General features: G+C 41.3%; 1 protein-coding gene across 4 annotated transcripts in view; it reads right to left on the bottom strand.

Moving 5' to 3' along the window:
* Positions 1-8685: 8685 nt before the first annotated feature.
* The window catches only part of CCBE1 (collagen and calcium binding EGF domains 1), a 193663-nt gene continuing 181527 nt past the window's right edge, over positions 8686-20821 (bottom strand). For 2 of the 4 annotated variants that reach the window (XM_087927441.1, XM_026715470.2), the window contains exon 11: positions 13633-18982. In XM_087927441.1, coding sequence (XP_087783567.1) covers positions 18752-18982 — 231 coding nt within the window. In that variant the 3' untranslated portion in view covers positions 13633-18751. Of the gene's footprint in view, positions 8931-13632; positions 18983-20821 lie in introns of those variants that run through there. The other 2 variants (XR_015742402.1, XM_087927442.1) reach the window with 2 other exon arrangements.

The following is a 20821-nucleotide window of genomic DNA, read 5'->3' as shown; positions in this document are numbered from 1 at the left end:
TTGGGGAGGGTATATGTATTAAACTAGGTTTCACGTACAGTAACACTAGCATATGGCAAATTCTGGATGAGACTGCCCTGAGCACATGAGAAAGATCTGGATGTCTTGATAGATTACATTTAGACAGTGAGATAAGTGTGATGCAACCACAAAAATGCCATCCCATATTTGCTCAATAGAAGTATCAAAATATTGTTCTCTGTTCTGCATTGGTCGTACCATATTTGAAGTACTGCTTCCTGTTCCATACACCACATTTTAGGAGGACTTACTGTACATAGCCCAGAGTTCCTGTTGGAGAGAGATGGAAGGTTCAGAAAATGAGAAACATGAATGAATGAGTGAATGAGTAAGTGAGCCATTCCAGGCAGCAGGGATCGGAATAGGTGGAATACAGGGTGCACTGAGGCCAAAAACGGGATGCGGAGGCTGAAAATGGAGCGCACGGAGGTGGCAATAGGCTATGGCAATCTCTGCAGTATGAAACAGCTGATCGTCGGGAGGCCAATCCAACCAACAATCAGCTGCTTGTGCTAATCAGGCTGTGCTGAAACAGACTGTTTGCTGTTTGGCGCAAGCAGGCAAATTGCTGGGAGGCAGAGTCCAAAAGGTGGGGGCCAGCAGGTGGGCGGGGCTTTGGCAACGTTCGCTGTATAAGATGCACAGACATTTCCACCCACTTTTAGGGGTGGAAAAAGTGCATCTTATACCCTGAAAAATATAGATAATTCACCGTATAAGACAAAATAGAATGCTTCAGACTTGTTCTAGAAAAAGGAGTAGAGGTTAAACTTACAAGAAAACAGTTGAGAAGGAGGTTTCAGGTAACGGTTCCTAATGCTAAGGATTATCCAACAATGGAACAGATTATCTGGGAAAATGGTGAATGTCTCTTGGGTAGTGCTGCAATATAGCGGGTTCCTGCACAGAACTGAAGGATAAACTAAGTGATCTTGAAGATCTCTTCTGTTCTTTGATTCCTTGATTCTAAAGTGACTGGTTATAGTGTTACGTTACTATCCTATTCTTGGCCTGATATCTTATCCAAGTATGGTTGTCCTAATTTTTAATTAGTGTAGCTCCCCAGATGAATAGAAATATATCATAAATTCTTTTTGGAAGTGGGAATAAAGAATAAACTTGGGTCACTTCCATCAAGAAGTCTCTTCCCCGGTTCTAATATTTAGGTTGTTCTGCCAGAGAAGAAACTCCTTATAGGACAAGCGTCCTACAGGCCAAAGCATTTATGAAGGTGACCTGTCCCCAGGGCATTGACATGTGAATAGCAACATTTTAAACAGGAACAGATGTTTTGTGTATATAGTATTTTGAGAAAAAGAGCTGGAGAAAGAGACTAGCTGACTAAACAGGTCTGCCCACTACAACACTCCTTGTCTAGTCAGACATAATGGAAGGCGTTCTTTAAATAATAGTTGGGCTATATTAGCCAAGTGAGGCCTTTTCTGCTTCCCAATCATCTTGGAAAGGATGGGAAGGGAAATGCTAGCAATTCAATGAATGTAGGCATTTTTGCAAGCTTTCTATAAGTATTGTTTGGGTATGTCTAGTTTGATGAAAAGAAGGACTAGGGAGTGACATGATAGCAGTGTTCCAATATCTCAGGGCTGCCACAAAAAATAGAATAGAATAGAATAGAATAGAATAGAATAGAATAGAATAGAATAGAATAGAATAGAATAGAATAGAATTCTTTATTGGCCAAATGTGATTGGATACACAAGGAATTTGTCTTTGGTACATAAGCTCTCAGTGTACATAAAAGAAAAGATACAAGCGTCAAGAATCAATCATCAGGTGCAACACTTAATAATGGTCATAGGGTACAATAAGCAATCAAATCATACTAGGAAACAGTCAGTATAGATCATAAGAGACATTCATCAAGAATCATAGGTATAACACTTAATAGTAGTCAAAGAATACAAATAAGCAATTAAATCATACTAGGAAACATAATAAGCAATCAAATCAAATCAAATTATACTAGTAAACAATCAATTAAAAAATAAGGATACAAGCAACAAAGTTATATTCATGCAGTCATAAGTGGAAGGAGATGGGTGAAAGAGAGTGTCAAGCTATTCTCCAAAGCACTTGAGGACAGGACAAGAAGCAATGGGTGGAAACTAATGCCCTCAGCCTAGCTGTTTACACGCATTAATGTTGTCCTTGAGCATCAGGCATCGTTCTGGTAGACTCATTTTGCACTAGCTGTACCTTCTGAATTTTCTCAAGAAAATCACAGTTGCTCATTGGGGAAACGCTTGGTTTTGGGACATTCTTTCCCAGCTATCCTGTGGCTACCTGGCCCGCCTATTCTCTTTGGATGAAAAGAGTTCTGGCACAATTGAGCATTTAGCTGAATGAGCAATTCATGTCTAAGCAGTGCAAATATTTGGATACAAGTGAGCAGGCGGCAGGCAATTCTTGGATACCTCTGACAATGAAACTCTCCGTGGGAACCAAATGGGCATAAAAGAGAAAGGCAGTCATTTAACGGGAGGCGAGTCATCTTATTTCCCACCCCTCCAAAGAATCAGAAAGGGGGATTTCCCTCTCCCTATTTGGAATATACATCTTGTCTCAGCTTTTTTCAAAGCAAGCGGGCTGGAGAAGGAATCAGAATGGCCGGTTCTGAATTCCATTTCATTCAACATTTTAAAAATATTCAGTTAGAATGTAAGGTGCTGTGTGGATGGAAATTTTGACAGCTGAAGCTGTCCCCAATTTATCTGGAGAGAACCAAGCAGAAAAAAAGACTATGGCAATGGCTCAGGGGACATTCATTCCAGATATTGATAAACTTTTCAATAGCCACATTTATGGATTGCTTCTGCTAATCCCTGTGCCAGAAAGGGCTGACGGGCAAAGCAGCTGTTGTTCTAAAGGGCTGCATTTTCTATACATTTGTTGGAAATTGAAACTAGAATGTCCAGTAAAGCACAGATAGTCCTTGACTTACAACAGTTCATTTAGTGACTGTCCAAAGCTACGACAGCACTGAAAAAATGGACTTAGGACCAGTTTTCATCCTTATGACCCATGGCTATGTGATCAAAATTCAAGATGTTTGGCAACTCACTCATATTTATGACGGTTTCAGTGCCCCCCATGGTCATATGATTCCCCTTTTGCAACCTTCAGACAAGCAAAGTCAATGGGGAAGCCAGATTCACTTAACAACTGTGTTACTAACTTTACAACAATGATTTGCTTAACAATTATGGCAAGAAAGCTCGTAATATGGGGCAAAACTCAATTAACAAATGTTTCACTTAGCAACATAAATTTTGAGTTCTAAGTCCAGGTCTACCCGTAATGGTCTTATATGACTTGATAGGGTGAGGCTGTCTGGGGCAGAGATCTCCAAACTTGGCAACTGTAAGACGGGTGGATTTCAACTCCTAGAATTCCTAGCCAGCACGGGAGTTGAGCTCCATCCGTCTTAAAGCTGCCAAGATTGGAAATCTCTCGGTCTATGGGGCACCATGCAGTTTTGGAAGGCCAAAGGATACCAAAGAGTTGGAAAAGCTTTTGAGATGGGTAGTCCAAGAGCAACTCCCCTCTGGAGAAAAGTTGCAGCAACTAGGGGCTTTTTGGCTTGAAGCAAGGGAAGCCAAGGATGTACATGACAGAAATATATAAAAACCTGCAGAATTCAGTTATGGATTGAGAGGTTGTATTCCTTGTTTGATAATACTAGCATTCAGGATCTCAGATCCATGGAATCTGAATGGTTTTTTTTTTTATGCTTGGTTGACTAGGTGCCGTCAAATCAATTTCAACTCTTAGCAACTGCATAGATAATTTTCTCCCTGATGATCTAGGCCTAATCTTGTCCTTCGGGTCTTCTAATGTTGCATCTATCACCACTGTGTCTATTCACATTGTTGGTGGTTATCCTTCTTCTTCCACCTTTCTCAGCATTAAAACCTTTTCCAGGGAGCTGAGTCTTCACATAATGTGTCTGGACAATTTGAGCCTGGTCAATGTTCCTCTACAAATAAATATAATTTTTGTTGCATTTTACATATATTGCATTTGCTTTCATGCTTATATATATATATATATATATTTGAGACCGCTTCTTCCTCAAGTGCCTTTTAGCAGAACTTTCTTTGCTGTGGGTGGTTTTTCACTCGCATACATCTGAACTTTTTAATATGTCTGCGTTAAGATCAAATCCTTTGACAAAGAAAGAATACAGAGATTTTTCTCAAGTGACATAGCACTTTAATTATCACACATGTCTTTAATTTCCCGCTATTTCTGTCACATATTTACTTTTGTATTTCCCACTGGACTTTTCAGTTTGTGCACCCCATGGATTTTTTTATTTGTGTGATTTGGGAAACGTGCAATGTTTCTATTCTCTGAAAGATTGTTCCTTTTCCCTTTAATGTATATTGGCAGCAGAGGAGGATGTTATGAGAGAATAAAGAATAATCCAAGATATTACTCACCTTTTCCCCTTCCTTTATTGAATATTCCACCTTCTTTTCCAGACTAACATTCCATCACTCCAAAAACATATCCTGTGAATTAGATTAGAATGTTTAAGTTTTCTGAACTTCTCTTGAAGACACAAAAATGCTCCAGGATTGACAGATAACGACATTCTACAGCTGCCACCATTTGCAGATATGGGAAGTTGATGGGAACACCTCCTATGGGCAGCTAGCTTTTTCGGGATGTGTGCATTTATATCTTTGTTCATTTATTTCTTTATTAGAATTATATTCAGTGTTTCCTCCAGGAGCTCAAGGCAGCATGAGTGGTTGTCCCAGCTCACAATAACAATCTTGCGAGGTAGGATGGGCTGTTATTTTTAACGGATGGCATTGTTACAGGAGCCAGGAGACCGCAGTGCTATCACAGAGTAGTCATTTGGCTGTTAAGATACCAGCTCTTTTGTAGGAAAAGCTTATATGCTTCCCAGGGTTTACCACAGGAGGGTAAACTGGCTTTGAATCAGAAAGAAAGATGAGCACTCTTCTTTCATCCAAGGCCCCGTCCCTCCCAGGAGCCACCTCGCAAACAGACATTGCAGCCAGGAAGGCTCAAAGCTAGCAGGAATCTGCTTGCCTGCATGGAGCACCAACTCATTTCCCCACCAAAGTGGTACCTATTTACCTATTTGCATAGAACAAGCTTTCGAACTGTTAGGTGGACATGTTCTGACCTAGGCTCCCTTAGAAAGCATAAAACACAATCTTAATCCTGACCAAAACATCTTTTATTTCCACAGCTGTGAATTATGTTCATTCACAGCGGCCAAACAATCTGTCAGGGGGATGTTTATAAACACCTGAAATGTAGCCATAGAACTAATTGCCAGACACAGGGCAAAGCGAAACTTGGCACAGAGTCAAACAGCACTTTTCAAAGCTTGAATCGACCAGATGAACTAATTGCTTCCTGCAAAAGCTCACATCCTGTTCGCTCCTCTTTTATGTCCTATGGGAGGAGTCAATCATTTCTGAGGTGTGGCCTTACTCCTGAATCACCCTACTTCCTCAATCGTTCTGGTCTTCTGCTAGCTCTATGCATGCGCAGGCTGTGAACTGGTTCCATAAACTCCCCTGCATCACTGCTGTCTGGACCTGAAGGCAGCTGCTGACTGCCAGCCTGTCCTGGCCCCAACTCTGCCCCCGATGCAGCGCCCTCCTCCGGATCTTCCTCAGCCTCCAGACTTGGCTCAGGTTCCTCCCCAATTTCCTCACTACTGTCTGACTCTGCAGTCATCTCTGTCAGCTGCCAGCGGGTCACAACAGGACAGAAGTTGAGGCCAGTGACAAGAACTCACCCCAACATGCAATGCTAGGACTCGAACCGCTGGAGCAGAGATCATCTCCAGTGTCATAAAGCCACTGAGGCGCCACACTTCTGTAGGATGGGCTGAGAGAGAATGATTGACTCCAAGTTACTTAGTAAGCTTCTGTGATTGAGAATAGACTATGGATATGGTCTCCCTGGTTTGTTTGCTTGTTTGTTTGTTTCTCATATTTAGAGACTGCTCATCTCACTCACAGGGAAGATCCAACCCTTTAACTATTCCAATACTTTCACCTTCCTCTCTTATAACTGCATTGTGTTCTTAGCTCCTGAAGACGTCACAGCAGCTGCTAGTTCAGAAAAAAAACACCACAATATTATTTAGAAATCCCAATGCACCAGTTTAAAGGAATTGCACTGGCTGCTAAAGGATTCCCAGGCCATGTCTAATGTGCAGGTGATAGCTTTAAAAGCCCCAACTAGAAGGGATTTGAGAGAGGGCCTCTCATATCCCATATCTGCTTGAGTGTGGTCTCTACATCTGCAGAGGGATCTTTTTTCTGTGTATCGCATTGAAAGAACATGTAACAAAGCAAGAGATAGCCTTTCTTCACGATGGACTCATAGTTTTTACAACGTGTTTTCTCCAAAGACCCATGGGACAAAAACAGTGGTTAAATTTCTGTAGCAAGAGAAGGCTTAGATCAGGGGTGTCAAACTCAAGGCGTGTGGGCCGGATCCACGGGGTGCTTAGGCCTGACTTACGGGGCTGCCCTGGAAACAGTAAAGGACCAGCCTGAGGTGCCTCTGCCAGCCAAAATGGAGCACAGGAGGGCCTTGCGTGGCCCTCCCTAGCCCTGTTTTTGGCCTGGATGGCCTCCTGCAACCCTCCGCCAGTGAGAACACGCCCACCAAGCCACGCCCACCGAACCAGTGGTAAAACAATTTGAATTCCACCACTGATCTAGACCCTGAGAAGTTTTACCACAAGGTGGGCCGTAGTGCCTTGAAAAAGAAAATACCTGGTTGAAAAGAAGTTCGTCTGGGAGGAAGAGAGAGATGCTGGGAGCTGACCTATGATGATAGAATCTGTCTTGGGGCGCGTACTGCATTAGAAGATGCTCTTAGCATCTCCTAAAGTCAAACATTTGGCTGCAATCCCTGGGCCAGAAGACGAAGTCTCAGCGGGTTTAAAAGTTAATGAGAGGTGACAGAAATCTGCAAAGAGTTTACACATAACTTGGAGAGCTTGAAGAAGAAGCTATTTTCTTTCTGAAATGCTTCCCAACTATTTGCTTTTTTAAATAGCCCACATCTAATCCAGCGGCTGCAGCATCAGCATTGCTTTCAAAAGGAAAATCATCAACACATGTGGTTCTGCAAGGGGTACTTGGAAGGCACAGCCAGATTGCATTGTGTGGCACAGCATTGTCTCGCTCTAAATGAAAACACAAACGTTGTGTTCTATTTCTCCAGAGTGAGGGCGGAATCTTTGGAAAGTGACTTATCCAAAATGGTCTCCCAAGAAACGAGGGAGAGTTATGGTTGACTAGAAAACAGCAAATAAGCAAGCAATAAAGTTCTCTGCCATTCCTCTTAGCATTAGCCAAACTCAGACTGCCTGGTGACTACAGGTAGTCCTTGACTTACAACCACAACTGGTTGCTAAGCAATATGGATGTTAAGTGAGTTGCGCCCAATTTTATGTCCTTTTTTGCAAGGTTCATTAAGTGAATCACACGAATGTTAAGCGAAACGGGCTTCCTTCATTGCCTTTGCTTGTCAGAAGGCATCTGGGAAGACTGTAGATCACAATCATGTGAACCTGGAACACTGGGACTGTCCTCGATATATCCCAGTTGCCAAGTTGCCTGAATTCTGATCACATGACCAGGGGGACGCTGCAATGGTCATAAAAGCAAGGACCAGTTAGAAGTCGCTTTTGTTTAGCATCATCATAACTTGGAACAATTTTTGTAGAAGATGACCAGGCTGAGCCTAAGGGAGAGGTCAAAGGCGTCATTAGTCATGAGTCCCTTCAAACCCACAAGAGATCTAAGTCCAGCCCACCTTGATTTCCTTATCTATCACCAAATTGCTTTGACCCTTAGTAGCTCGGGCTTTTGTAGAGAGCTTACGCTTGCAATAAATCTTTATATCCATTTGAATTGCCTGGATCTCCTGATTTCCATGGGGCTTGACAGTTTTCAAATGAATGGTCATAAATCAAGGACTACCTGTACTATGAATCTGGGTATGTCATCAGCAAATTGGCAATACTGATGTTTTTAGAACAGACTTTTTTTTTACACACACTTTCCTGGGGATAATTTCAATGGATTATTATAATATGAAGCAAAAACCCATGGAAGGGTTTAGTTTGAAAAACATGTTTGCTTGTTTTAATCCTTTCAGCCTGTGACAAAATGGAAGTTCCTTAGAACATTTACTAAGAGCTTCACTGGTGTATAAACATGACAAAGCCCATAAGGATTAAAAAAAAAAGCCAATTTCTTCTGCAAATGGCACCAGAACAGGGCCTTAATCAAGCACATCTAAAGATGTTGGGATGCCTGCTACTCATAATACTGCAGTTGTTTTTAAGACGAATGTCACATAAAGCAGATAAAAACAACAGATGCTTAAAAGGCTCTATTGAGAAATCATTTGTTTGAGGCCACTCAGTGTATTCTTGGCTTAAGTGTCTGCAAGCCAGAATGTGTCTGAAATAAGCGGATTTTTCTATTTGAATCGGATACCCCCTTCTCTTTTAAGTGGAAGATTAGCAGTGTATCATAGCTCGAAAACAACTACAACTGTCAAGTGAAAGAAAACAAGATGCAATGCAGGTCCAGTGAATCAGACCACTTTACAATAAATAATGAAATATTTAAGTAGCCAAGAACAATCACCTCAGATGCCTTTAATTCAATGTGATGGAATGTATTAATCACCCATGCATGGAACCCAAGCAAAACTCTCCTAGAATTTATTTTGGATTCTTCCAATCGAGAAACGATTAGGGTTTAATAGTTGGGATAGTCGATCCAGCAGAACAGTTGGTAGTGGATCCAAAAGCCATATGGGGAATTCTGATTTATCCACCATTTGACTCTTCTCATCAGATTTATCACCTAAGAAAGAGGAACAACATACAAGTTGAGAACATTCTCAGTCCTAAAGTTACAACACATCTGAAGTGAGGAAAAAAAAAATTCTAGGATGCATCCAGATGTTGATACTCAGAAAAGAGTGAAGACAAGAGTGACAAAGATGAGTAGAGGGCTGGAGGCTAAAACATACAAAGAACGGTAGCAATCTAATGAAAAGAAGGACCAGGGGAGACATGATAGCAGTCTTCCAATATTAGAGGTGCTGCCCCAAAGAAAAGAGGGTTCATCCAGGGGTGGGATTCTACCAGTTCGCACCTATTCGCTAGCACTGGTTGTTAACATTCTAAGCAGTTCGGAGAACTGGTTGTTAGAAGAAATTACAGGGCTAATCCTGTCAGGAAGGCAGGAAGGAAACATTCTGGTGTTGCTTACAGAAACTGCCTCTCCATTAACCCTTATTACATTCTTGGCAGGACTAGACTTCCTGTCTCAGGAGACTTCCTCTCTGGAGTTTTTTTTCCCTCCTTTGCTGGTACTTTGCTTGTGCGGAGTGACCATTCAAAGTTACAATGGCACTGAAAAAAGTGACTTATGACCATTTTTCACACTTACGACTGTTGCAGCATTCCCACAATCATGAGAGGCCAGACAAGGAGATGCATGCCTCAATGTAAGCGATATTGAGTTGGCCACACCCAGCCAGTCACATGACCACCAAGCCACGCCCACCAACTAAGCCACGCTCACAGAACCGGGTGTTAAAAAATTTGAACCCCACCCCTGGGTCCATCTGTTCTCCAAAGCACCTGAAGGCAGGACAAAAAGCAACTGATGGAAACTGATCAAGGGGAGGAGCAACCTAGAATTAAGGAGAAATTTCCTGAAAGTGAAAACAATTAATCAGTGGAACAACTTGCCTCCAGAAGTTGTAGGTGATCCATCCCTGGAGGTTTTCATGATGAGACTGGACATTCATTTGTCTGGAACGGGATAAGGTTTCCTGCCTAAGCATGGGGTTGGACTAGAAGCCCTCCAAGGTCCCTTCCAACTCTGTTATTCTGTTAAGATGATTGGCTTCTTCTTCCTGGGAGCTGAACCAACGCTTTGGGCAGGAGTAAGGTGTATGCCACTCCAAAATGCTGATAACCAATTTCTTTCTTTGAACCCAGGCCACTTTCCTTTGACACATTTTAAAAACATTTAGAAATCAGGCAGTACATGTTCCCCAATGGGAAATGAGTTGGTTTCCATTAGATGCAGTTGGATTGCATTTCACAGAATCATAAGAGTGGAAGAAATTTTGGAGGTTTTCTAATCCAACCCCCTGCCTAGAACCAGAATCTTCATACCATCCCAGACAAAGAGCTGTCTAATCTCATACTGAAAATCTCCTGTGACAGAATACACACATTTTAGGAGACAGGCTATTTTACTGCTTAATAGCTCCATCAGGAAATTTCTCTTTATTTCAAGTTTAAATTTGTGTCAAGCTTCCTCCCAATGGTTCTTATCTTATCCTTGACTGCTATGGAAAATAAATCTTGTATTGGAAGACTGTTTTCACGTCTCCCTTTAGCCTTCTCCTTTTGAGGCTAAATATATCAATTTCCTTTAACCTCTTTCATAGGTTTTAGCCTCCAAGCCTCTTATCATCCATGTCACTTTTCTCTGCATTTTCCAGTTCCTCAACGTCCTTTTTGTATTGTGGCAACTAGAACTACACATAATCCAGATGTGGTCTGATCAGTGCAACATAGAGGGTACTATTGTTTCATTTGATCTTGATACTATCGGTTGAAGCCCTCCAATACTGTATTCTCTTTCATGGCCTTAGAAAATCCTACAGTCCTTAACAAAAGATGACCTACGTGAAATCCAGGCTTGTTCTTATATAGGATTTTATTTATCTCATAAAAGGCTTCAGGTCTCATCGTGAACTCTATCTGCAACATATCTAGTGATCTGTAGAGATTCTGTCATCCAGGTCAAAGGTTCTTTTTCAGGAGGCAACTGGACTTTCTTTGTATTTTTCTTTTGAAGATGTTTTGCTTCTCATCCAAGAAGCTTCTTCAGCTCTGACAGGATAGCTTGTTCAGCTCTTCCATCCCCCACTATCCTGTCAGAGCTGAAGAAACTTCTTGGATGAGAAGCAAAACATCTTCAAAAGAAAAAAACAAGGAAGTCCAGTTGCCTCCTGAAAAAGCACCTTTGGGGCGACATATCTAGTGATTACACTAAGATAAGAGGAAGGGGAAAGAGCAAAAACTAAGGGGTGATGAACTTTTATAATGGAATTAGAGAGTCTGGTGAGAAGCATTCTTGACAGTTTTCCTTCTATTACATGTGGGAATATGTGACTGACCAATTCCACCATGGGTAGTCATCTGGGCATGGGGAATTGCAACTCTTTTGGCAATAGCACTTAGATTTATATACTGCTTTATAGTGCTTTACAGCCCTCTCTAAGCAGTTTACAGAGTCAGCCTATTGCCCCCAACAATTTGGGTCCTCATTTTACCCACCTGAGAAGGATGGAAGGCTGAGTCAACCTTGAGCCTGGTAGGATTTGAACTGCCAAACTGTAGGCAGCTGGCAGTCAGCAGAAGTAGCTTGCAGTACTGCACTCTAACCACTGTGCCAAAGAGGCTCCTCATTTTGGTCCTGGTGGATCTCTCAATGGCTTTTGATTCCATTAGTATTCTCTTTGACTGTCTCTGAGGCTTAAAAGTGGTATACACTATTTCACAATGGTTCTTCTATTTCCTGAAGAAGTTCCGGTTCACATTGGCGTGATGGAGGCGGTCATGCTCTAAGGCCACAGTATATAGATCACATGACTCAAACCCTTGCCCTTCTTGATTACTTGATTATTATTATACAGTTTGTGAAGTCACTGGGAGAGGTAATCCATTAGTACAGTGGCATTGGTATCCATGGCGAAGAAACAGATGTGATCGATTTCCTATTCCAGCACTTGAAGGCTCTTGGGGTTTGGAGATGGGGAATAATTGGTTCAGATTCAATCTTAGCAAAATGAAAATTGCAGGTTTCTTGCCCCATGATCCTGAATGCTTTAAGGAGCTAGGGACCAGCAGTCCAACACTACAAAGGCTTCCACGCAAAGTTAATTTATTGGATTTTATTAGGTATCCTCAAAGTATAACTCACAGTTATGTTGAGATTCATCTAATGTCCAATCTTTGTCTCAATAGGTGCCTCAATAGTGTGAAAAGATGGTTATCTTCATCCCATAGTGTTATAGCAAAGGAAAACTCCAGCATGATGCTGGAGTCCAGGTAAGAATGCCCAAAAATTTCCCCAGCCCAACCAGAGATCAATTCAGTGACCAATCAGGATTACAAATGTGACCACATGGCATGAACTACATCTCCCAAGAGGCATTAACTACATTTCCCATGAAGCATTCCCTTAAGGGGGCAGCTCTCATAAACTAACAATATACTGTCTAACCAGCACAGCAGGTATGAAAGCCACGTGACTCCAGCCACCAGTCATCTTTGGTTCTCTTTGGGTTTGGGTTGACCTACAAAACTGGTTGATATTTTGAACCTGTTGAACTTGTTGTGGTCATTTGAAGGTTTTTTTTTTTTTGAGTCTTAGTGGACTGTAATGGCATTTAAATCCAAGTGAGCGAGTGAATGAGTGAATGGACAGCACATTTGCTCTAGTAGTTACAGCATCAGAATAGACTTGTGATTTCTACTCTTGCCTTTGGCATCAAAGATATCTGAATGACTTTGGTCCAGTCACTCTCCCAGCCCAATTCACCCGTCATGCCACACCATATAACTGTATATACTGTTGTTGCTGTCCACTCCATCTAATGGCCTGAGAGACAAAATATCAAGTATATTGTTTGAAGCTGACCCAACCCATTTTACCCATCAGCCCACACTCTCAAACAAAGTGCATGCTGGGATGCCAGTCTCCATTTCATTTAGCATTTGGAGAAGGCTGAAGTACAAAGAAGAACCCATCTTAATCTGTGGCACATGGTCATCCAAGGACGAACCCACATCCACACAGAGAGCATCGGTTGGTGGGATTTAAAGTACTTGTATTTATTGATATGTTCTGCAGTAACTCAATACTGCCTATCTTGTATTTGGTTCTCATTGTATGTATCCCTATTTTCTCCAGTTTCACCATATCCTGTTCTTTCAATGAAGCATTCAGATCTACGCATGTGGTCTGTTTTATTGGAGGATAGGGTTTAGCTGCATGTTGAGCTGCTAATGTGTAGTAGGGATAGAACAATCACACAGGACTGTTGTGGGGGGAAATGGAGGAAGAAGGAGTTTAGGTATGTTCACCCACAAGGTAAGATTTTTAAAAAATAATTGGAGAACAGGTACAACACCCTTTTTAGCTGCAGGAATTACCTACCGCTTGTGGCTTGCATCAGGAAACATTGATGAAAATAAATTGCACCACTTTCCCTGAACTTTACCTGGAATAATAATGGATGGTGATGGTGGATTTCCTCAGAGAAAATGGCTATGTCTTGTTGTTTTTGGTTGTTACCAAGGCAAATGTAAACCTCTATGTTTGAAACTCTAAGGAAAAGCTTGTACTATTTCTTTAGTCAGAGATAAGTTTATTAGCCATTTGAACTCTCTGCTGCTGTTCAGTGAAGTCACCGTCTCTTTAAAGGCTTTGTAAAAAGAAGCAGCCAGAAAAAAAAGATATCGAGAGTCAACACCACCATTAAAAAAATATTCCTCTTTATTTGCAAATATATTGCATAATTACAGTTTTATACATTTTTAGTATTTCATATAATTCGTATAAATAATAATGTATTACATATGTTTCTACATGTGTACAAAGACACAATACTTAGCTCCTTTGGTTTGCTATAAAACATCTGAAAAAATGATAGCATATAATCCTAGAAATTTATGGTCAATTTGTTTTGCCCTAAAATCACTCACTCATTGACATGAGGATTCTGTGAGAGAATTTATTCATCAGATTAAAGGCAGTGAGATCGCTTTAAAATCTGAAGAGATTACTCAAATGGAAACTATTACTTTGTCTTTTTCCTCTTCTTTCACTACTAATACTTAACTTGTGGCAGATGCTCATTGCTTTGAAATGGTCAATTGATTAATCAGTAAAGTTATAGTTAAGTCTCTGCTTCTAATTACCCATATTTGTATTCTGTGCCAAATAATAAAATATCAAACAAAAAAGCTTTAATGTTTGTACTTGAAGAAATTGCCAGATTTTATTTTATTGTGGGAAACGACCATGTGTAAACCTTGAGGCTGTGATCCTACAGGTAGTCCTTGACTTGCAACTATTTTCTTAGCAATGGTTCAAAGTTATAGCAGCATTGAAAAAAATGACTTACAGCCAGTCCTTGCACTTACAGCCATCCCCATGGTCATATGATCAAAATTCAGGCACTTGGCAACCGGCATGTATTTATAATGGTTGCTGCATCACTGGGTCTTGTGAATGCCATTTGTGACCTTCCCAAACCAGATTTCAACAAGCAAACTCAACCGGGAGGAGCGGGGAGCTGAATTTGTGCCAAAAAAGGTCATAAAATCAGGTGCGATTCATTTAAAAACTAACCTTGTTTAGCAATGGAAATTCTGGTTCCCATTGTAGTCATAAGTTGCAGACTACCTGTATTTACCTGAATTGGGCAGGAGGTGCCTGTGAACTCAGGGAATCTAGGCAAAAGTTTTAGACTTCAGCCATTCTTGGGGTGAACCCTTCCATGCAATTATCAGCTTTGAATAACAATAATTATATTTACAGAGCAATTTTACTTGTGTTTCCCACAAAATAAGATGGGGTCTTATTTTCTTTTGGGACCCAAAATAAGCACTAGGGCTTATTTTCAGGGAGGGTTGTCGTATTCTTTTTCCATGTACAGGAGCCCACTTCTCCTTGTTCGTGGTGGGGCAGGAGGCCATGCAGTGCACCAGTGCCGCCACCACAAAGTGGGGGGTTGGAGCAGCCTCATGCACCCCACACTGGCTTACCTCAGGGCTCCCACAGCCAGGCCATCCACACCCTGACATCTGTCTCACACCAACATACCACTTGGCCTTTTGCTCCACTGTGGCCATGAGCAAGCAAAAGTGGGCCGGCGACCACATGGGCTCCTGCTGCACATGGCTGCAAGGCAGATGTCGGGGTGTGGATGGCCTGGCTGTGGGGGCCATGAGGTAAGGTGGTGCGGGGCACATGGGGTAGCTCCCCCCCCAGTGTCACCTTGTGGCCGCATCACCATGAGCAACCAGACGGAGTGGGCAGGTGGTGCTGCAGGCTCTTAAGTAGGGCTTATTTTGGGGGGAGGGTTTATATTAGGTGCACATGCTAAAACATGCTAAGTCTTATTTTTAGGATAGGTCTTATTTTCAGGGAAACAGGGTAGAAAAGGAAAAGATTATAACAGAGGAGCTGGGTTTTCCAAGCACTTCTTGTGTCATTCCAATCAAAGTGCCAAATGGAAAGATGCGATCATATTAGTCTCCTTTTTGGCTTTTAAATATGGTCTCCTGAAAGAAATGAATGGTGTCTAACTTTAGGGTATGCCAATGAGCTGAAAAAGTTTGTCAAGACTTCCTAAACTCCACGTCTTACCAGTTTGTACTGTTGTATTAATTAACACACCCTTCCAACAACGCATCTAAACCACAGAGCTTTCTATAAATACACAGGCTTCTCCATTGGCAGAAATGTTGAGTGGATCCCTCTCTTTTTGGGGAAGCAAAATTATTTCCCATTATTTCTCATGGAATTTGGCCTTCGCATTGCATAGCATCCTTGCGGCAGCAGTTTTAAAAAGCGTTTTCTACCCAGCCACTGTTTTAGTGCAGATTTGTTAAACTACAGCTTAAAAAGAGAGAGCAAAAATATACCTGTGATTGTCTCATTATAGTGTTACAAATAGTTGATTAAATTGGCATTAATAAAATAGCAATGGCATGATTTAAACAGAGCATGCGTTTAACTGCTACGGCAACCAAGAGGGCTTGATTCCATATACATACATAATCTTTCCATTCGAATTCTGGCTTTATATCATGTTCCCATCAATTTCCCAATAAAATTCCAGACCTCTAATTCAACTGGTTCATTGTTGTACTGTATAGTATAGTACTGTTGAACTCTTCCTTACAATTCTTCCTACAGCCAGTAGGAAGCAAGGGTGGACAGCGGAACTCCAGTTAAAGACTTTCCCTCATCAGGTGCCACTAACAGGAGACATAATGATTAAGATACCAGAGGCAACTGGGAAGGACTCGTCTTGCGGCACTATTACAAGGAGAAACACTGAGTTAATTACAGAATGACCCATTTGCAAGTTATGAGGTTTGAAAATACCACTTCAGACTATCCACAAATGAGGATATTTTGCAGGTAAATGTTTAAATCTTCTTTTGCACCTGGTTCTATGTTCAGGTGCATACAACTAAGATAAACCTCTCTGGAGAAGAAGGAAGAGTCAAATTCAAACAGAAGAAAAAGTGTTGGACAATAAAATATTTATATAACTTTATACATTATCAGTGCATGTTTAAAATAGAGTACAACTTTTCAACAGTGCAATCTACAAACTGTTTCAGCCACAGTACTATAGCCAGCATCTAGGTTTCTTTGCCTCAAGAGTTACACTGATGTATCTGGAGCAACCTTGCCTCTTTCAGAACATTTGCTGTTACAGATGTAAGATTGCCCCTATTGTGATGTTAATCTATTGCATGATGCAGATAAACCTGGTTCTGACAGCTGACCTCCCATGGTCACCTGATGCATTGGCATTGGTGTTTGGCAACTGGCCCACATTTATGGCTGTTTGACGTGTCCCATGGTCACATGACCATGATTTTCAACTTTTTTTTTTTTTTTGCTGAATTTTTATTTTACTTCTGCTTTGGGACAGAAATGCCCCATAGCTTAACCATCACATATGTCAACTCATAAAACATTTTGTATACACATTTTATAGTTGACAACAGAAAGAACGCGGGTGAGAGTTTCAAAGAGCAGGCAGCAGTGTGGAATTTAAAGTACATTCCATTCATATTTTCTTCAAAGACTGATTAGATGACTGAAGCTTCTACCCCACAAAAATCTAATTCGAGAGTATGATTGATGACTCTTGGCTATGGACGTTTTTCATTGGAGAGGGGTGTGGGGGAAAGCAGGATCAAGGGTGGACAGTGAATTACATATCTCAGAGTTGGCTATGCCCAGGTAAATGCTGGACGTAGAATGTTAACTTCAAATAAATCCTTTTTAGTTTTGGGAGCGTGGCTTGAGGCTCATGATTTAATTGGAGTAACTGCCAGAATCCTGACATGTTCACTGAAAGACCACTGCAAAAAAAGATCTTAGAATCTGATCAGTGATGTGGGTGGTCTGCTTTATGGCCCTCATGACTTATGACTGTAACGGGCAGGCTCCATTATAGTCATAAATGGGGACTAGCTCTAGTCCCTCAAGCATCAGTGAGGGATTGAATGATTGAGTGCTCCAACTCAACAATTCTTGCATACTAAGGCAAATGCCGACCCAGAAGCTTTCTTTATAGCGGAGCAGCTTTTGTGGTTTCCACATAAAAGGAAGATTATGCTTTTCTAGAGAAAACATTCAAATGTGCAATTTTCAGTGAGACGTTCTAGTTACAAAGATTTCCTTTGCGTGATAATCACTCGTGCGCTGCTGAAAGATTCTGCCACTTTTCTGTTGCTGTTAGTTCTCATTCAATTTGATAAAAACCCCTTTTTTTTTCTCCAAGGAAAAAAGAATTTCCAATGAAATTTTTATAGGTCAATTTTGATAAAATTCATATGTCTAATCCGACAAGAAATAGTAATAGCCACTCGCTTGGGTGTCTTTGAAGGAATATTAGATAGGTCCGTGGAAAACAGAACCATCAAAGATGTTCATGATGGAGATGAAATGTTACCCAATTGAGGCCATTATGTCTTCATGGGAAGATTGGTAGAAAAGGCACTTTTCTGTCTCTTTTTTTGTGGGCACCTGAGAGGCACCTGATTGTCTGTTGTAAGAAAGTTCTGAATTAAGATGACTTTGTCCTGTTCTTCTGATGGGTGTTCCATTGTACAATCAACTCTCCAGTTCCTGCTTCCTACACTTTCATTAAATCCGAAGGAAAGGCACTATAGTGGTACCTTGGTACTTGACTGCTTCAAAACTCATCGAATTTGAGAGTCAATACATTTTGATGTGAAACTGTTCTAGAACTCGATGCATGCAATAGAAGAGGCTGTGAGAAACAGATAGGAAGTCAGCCATGCTGGGAAAGTCACTGACCTAGGAAAAGGGAGAGACAGAAAGTTCTTCCCAAAACAAAGGATCACATAGTAATCATGTGGTTTCTTTGGGACTCATCCTTTTTTGGTACACATTGCACTTCCCAGAATGAATTGATGGTGAGTACCAAGGTACCGTCATATGTTAATCTTCTTGTAGGGCTTCTTCAGATTGGGAAGCGTGGCAGGTAATAAAAATAAGCTTAAAAGTACCCCAATAAGTTCCATATAAAATTCCCAAGCACCCTGAGAGGCAAAAAAGCCAGAAATCTCTTTGGTACAAGAAGAAACTGCAAGGCAAGATTTTGATATAGCATCATGAATAACCTACCTTGCCTCATTGTTTGTCTGGGCCATAATGTTTAGGGAAAGGAATGTAGTAACTCTCCCGACACATGATCTGACCAACCATTGGTTTTTCTACTGCTAAGCTGGGGTGTGTGCAAATAAGCTGGCTTAAGTGACCTGTGGATCATAACTCAACCCCTTCTCACTCTTTCCAAAGCAGAGGTCCTTTTTTTAATGATTGCCTTCTTCAGATATTCTGGAGTCTTCTGGTATAGTCCTCTGTTTATAGTCTTCTCCAGATCCAACGTCCACATCCTGGTAGTTAGCAAATTCCTGAGGTAGTGGAAACTCCTCTGCTGATGAATGAGTCCTATGTCCAAAGACCTTCTCTTGCAGCTCAGCAATGTCATTCCTGATATCTGCCATCATCAACAACAAGAAGTCAAAGGAACCTGGTGGCCCCTAAAAGAATTCCAAAGGAGAGAGTGGCATTACTTGTCTTTCATTGAACTGGGCACTACATCCATTGAACTGGGTGTTTTCAGATAGGTTGGCTTCCACTCCCATTATCCCCAGCCATAAACTAGGCCCCAGGCATTTGACTGCCATGGCTAGTAGCAGAAACAAAGCCATTTTTGAGACCATCTTATTTTGCCTTAACTATGCTGGAGTAAAAAAGCAATTTTCCAAATGCTCATCTTAACTAATGTCAATTTAACCCAGTGCTATTTATTAATCAAATTTATATAGCCTCCTGTCTTAATAAAAGCAACTCTGGATGGCACACAACAGCCTCTGCTCTGCTTTTCCCAAAAAAGAAATCTGTCTCTGGATAGTTTTAGTTTAACTTTCACTTAGTACAGTGATGGCGAACCTATGGCACGCGTACCATGGGTGGCACACGGAGCCATTAATTCGGGGACGCAAAACAGGCCCATTTTTTTGGCCTCCAAAGGCCGCAGAGGCTTCCCTCGAGCCCCTGGGAAGGCGAAAACACCCTTCCCTGGGCTCCAGAGGCTCCCCGGAGGCTGAAAATGGGCACTTCCGGTATTTCCAGAAATCCCATCTTTCAGCATCCTGAGGCTGCAGAGGCTTTCCCTGAGCCTCAGGCTGGCCAAAAATCAGCTGGGAGACACGTGCATGCACAGTGCAGGTGCAGGCATGCGGGGAGGGGGTGTTGCATGCACATGCATGGGGGCAGGGCCCATTGCCTTCTGGGTGCTGGCACGCATGCGCACATGCAATTTTCAACACGGGAGCCCAAAAAGGTTAGCCACCACTGGCTTAGTACCTCTGAGCATCATTGAAATTATCTTGCCATACACTTATTCTTTCAACTAACTTTAAAATAATGAATTTAGATTTAGATCTATCTATACAAAATCCAGGAAGGGCTCCAATGCTATCAATTATCATGAATTATCAGCTGTAAAACATGGCCACTGTAGGCCTCATATATGCACGTTTCTATCCGCAAATCTTACTACTATAATTGCATATGATAAAAATTGCAAATGCAAAGCAACCATTCTGTTCCTGCCTGAGCAGGGGGTTGGACTAGAAGACCTCCAAGGTCCCCTCCAATGCTGTTTTTCTAATTCTAAGTGTGTTAATGCACAGTTTCTTTAACAGAGCAATTTAATTCATATTCAGCAGTTTGCAAGTTCTTGCAAGATGGGTAAGTAGGAAATTAAGACAACCATCAAGACTAACCATCCTGTCTAATATATTTTCCCTTTGTAGTAGCCTTTTTTCCCTATAAAAGAAAGGAAACAATAACCTTCCTGTGACCCAAAAGATGCTGAATTCCCATTCATATATATATATTTTTAAAATAGAAGCCTGCTAGCCATTTGCTTTGTAAAATTCTTGACATTTATCCAGGAACCATTCAAACTTTAAATGTACTTTATTTTAAAGGAATTTCCCACTTGCAAAGAAACCACAACTGAGGAGCACTTATATACAGTTTAATGTATATGACAGTCTATTACATTCTGAAATAAAATTGAAGCTGGTTTACAAAATCCAACCAAAAGCAATTTTCTTGTACAGAAGACATAAAGGCATAATATATTTCACTTGGAAATAATAGCGTCTACTCAACATATAAAACAACCTCAGTGCTAACTAGCCAAAATCATGGAGAACCTACACAATGAATCAAGGCTTTCATCCTTTCCAGTGATCAAAAGGTTGCAAGGGATAAGGGCAAGATTACCTTTAAAAAGTGGGTAGATACACTAGGATTGTAACTGGAAGACCACAAAGCTTTCCTGAAAGTGAACAACATTTGCTACA

Source organism: Pseudonaja textilis, chromosome 2 (genome assembly GCF_049901715.1).
Source record: "Pseudonaja textilis isolate UNSWEBS1 chromosome 2, rPseTex1.2, whole genome shotgun sequence".
Taxonomy (NCBI): Eukaryota; Metazoa; Chordata; class Lepidosauria; order Squamata; family Elapidae; genus Pseudonaja; species Pseudonaja textilis.
The sequence above is the reverse complement of the archived record's forward strand: the minus strand, read 5'-3'. Positions and strand labels throughout refer to the sequence as shown.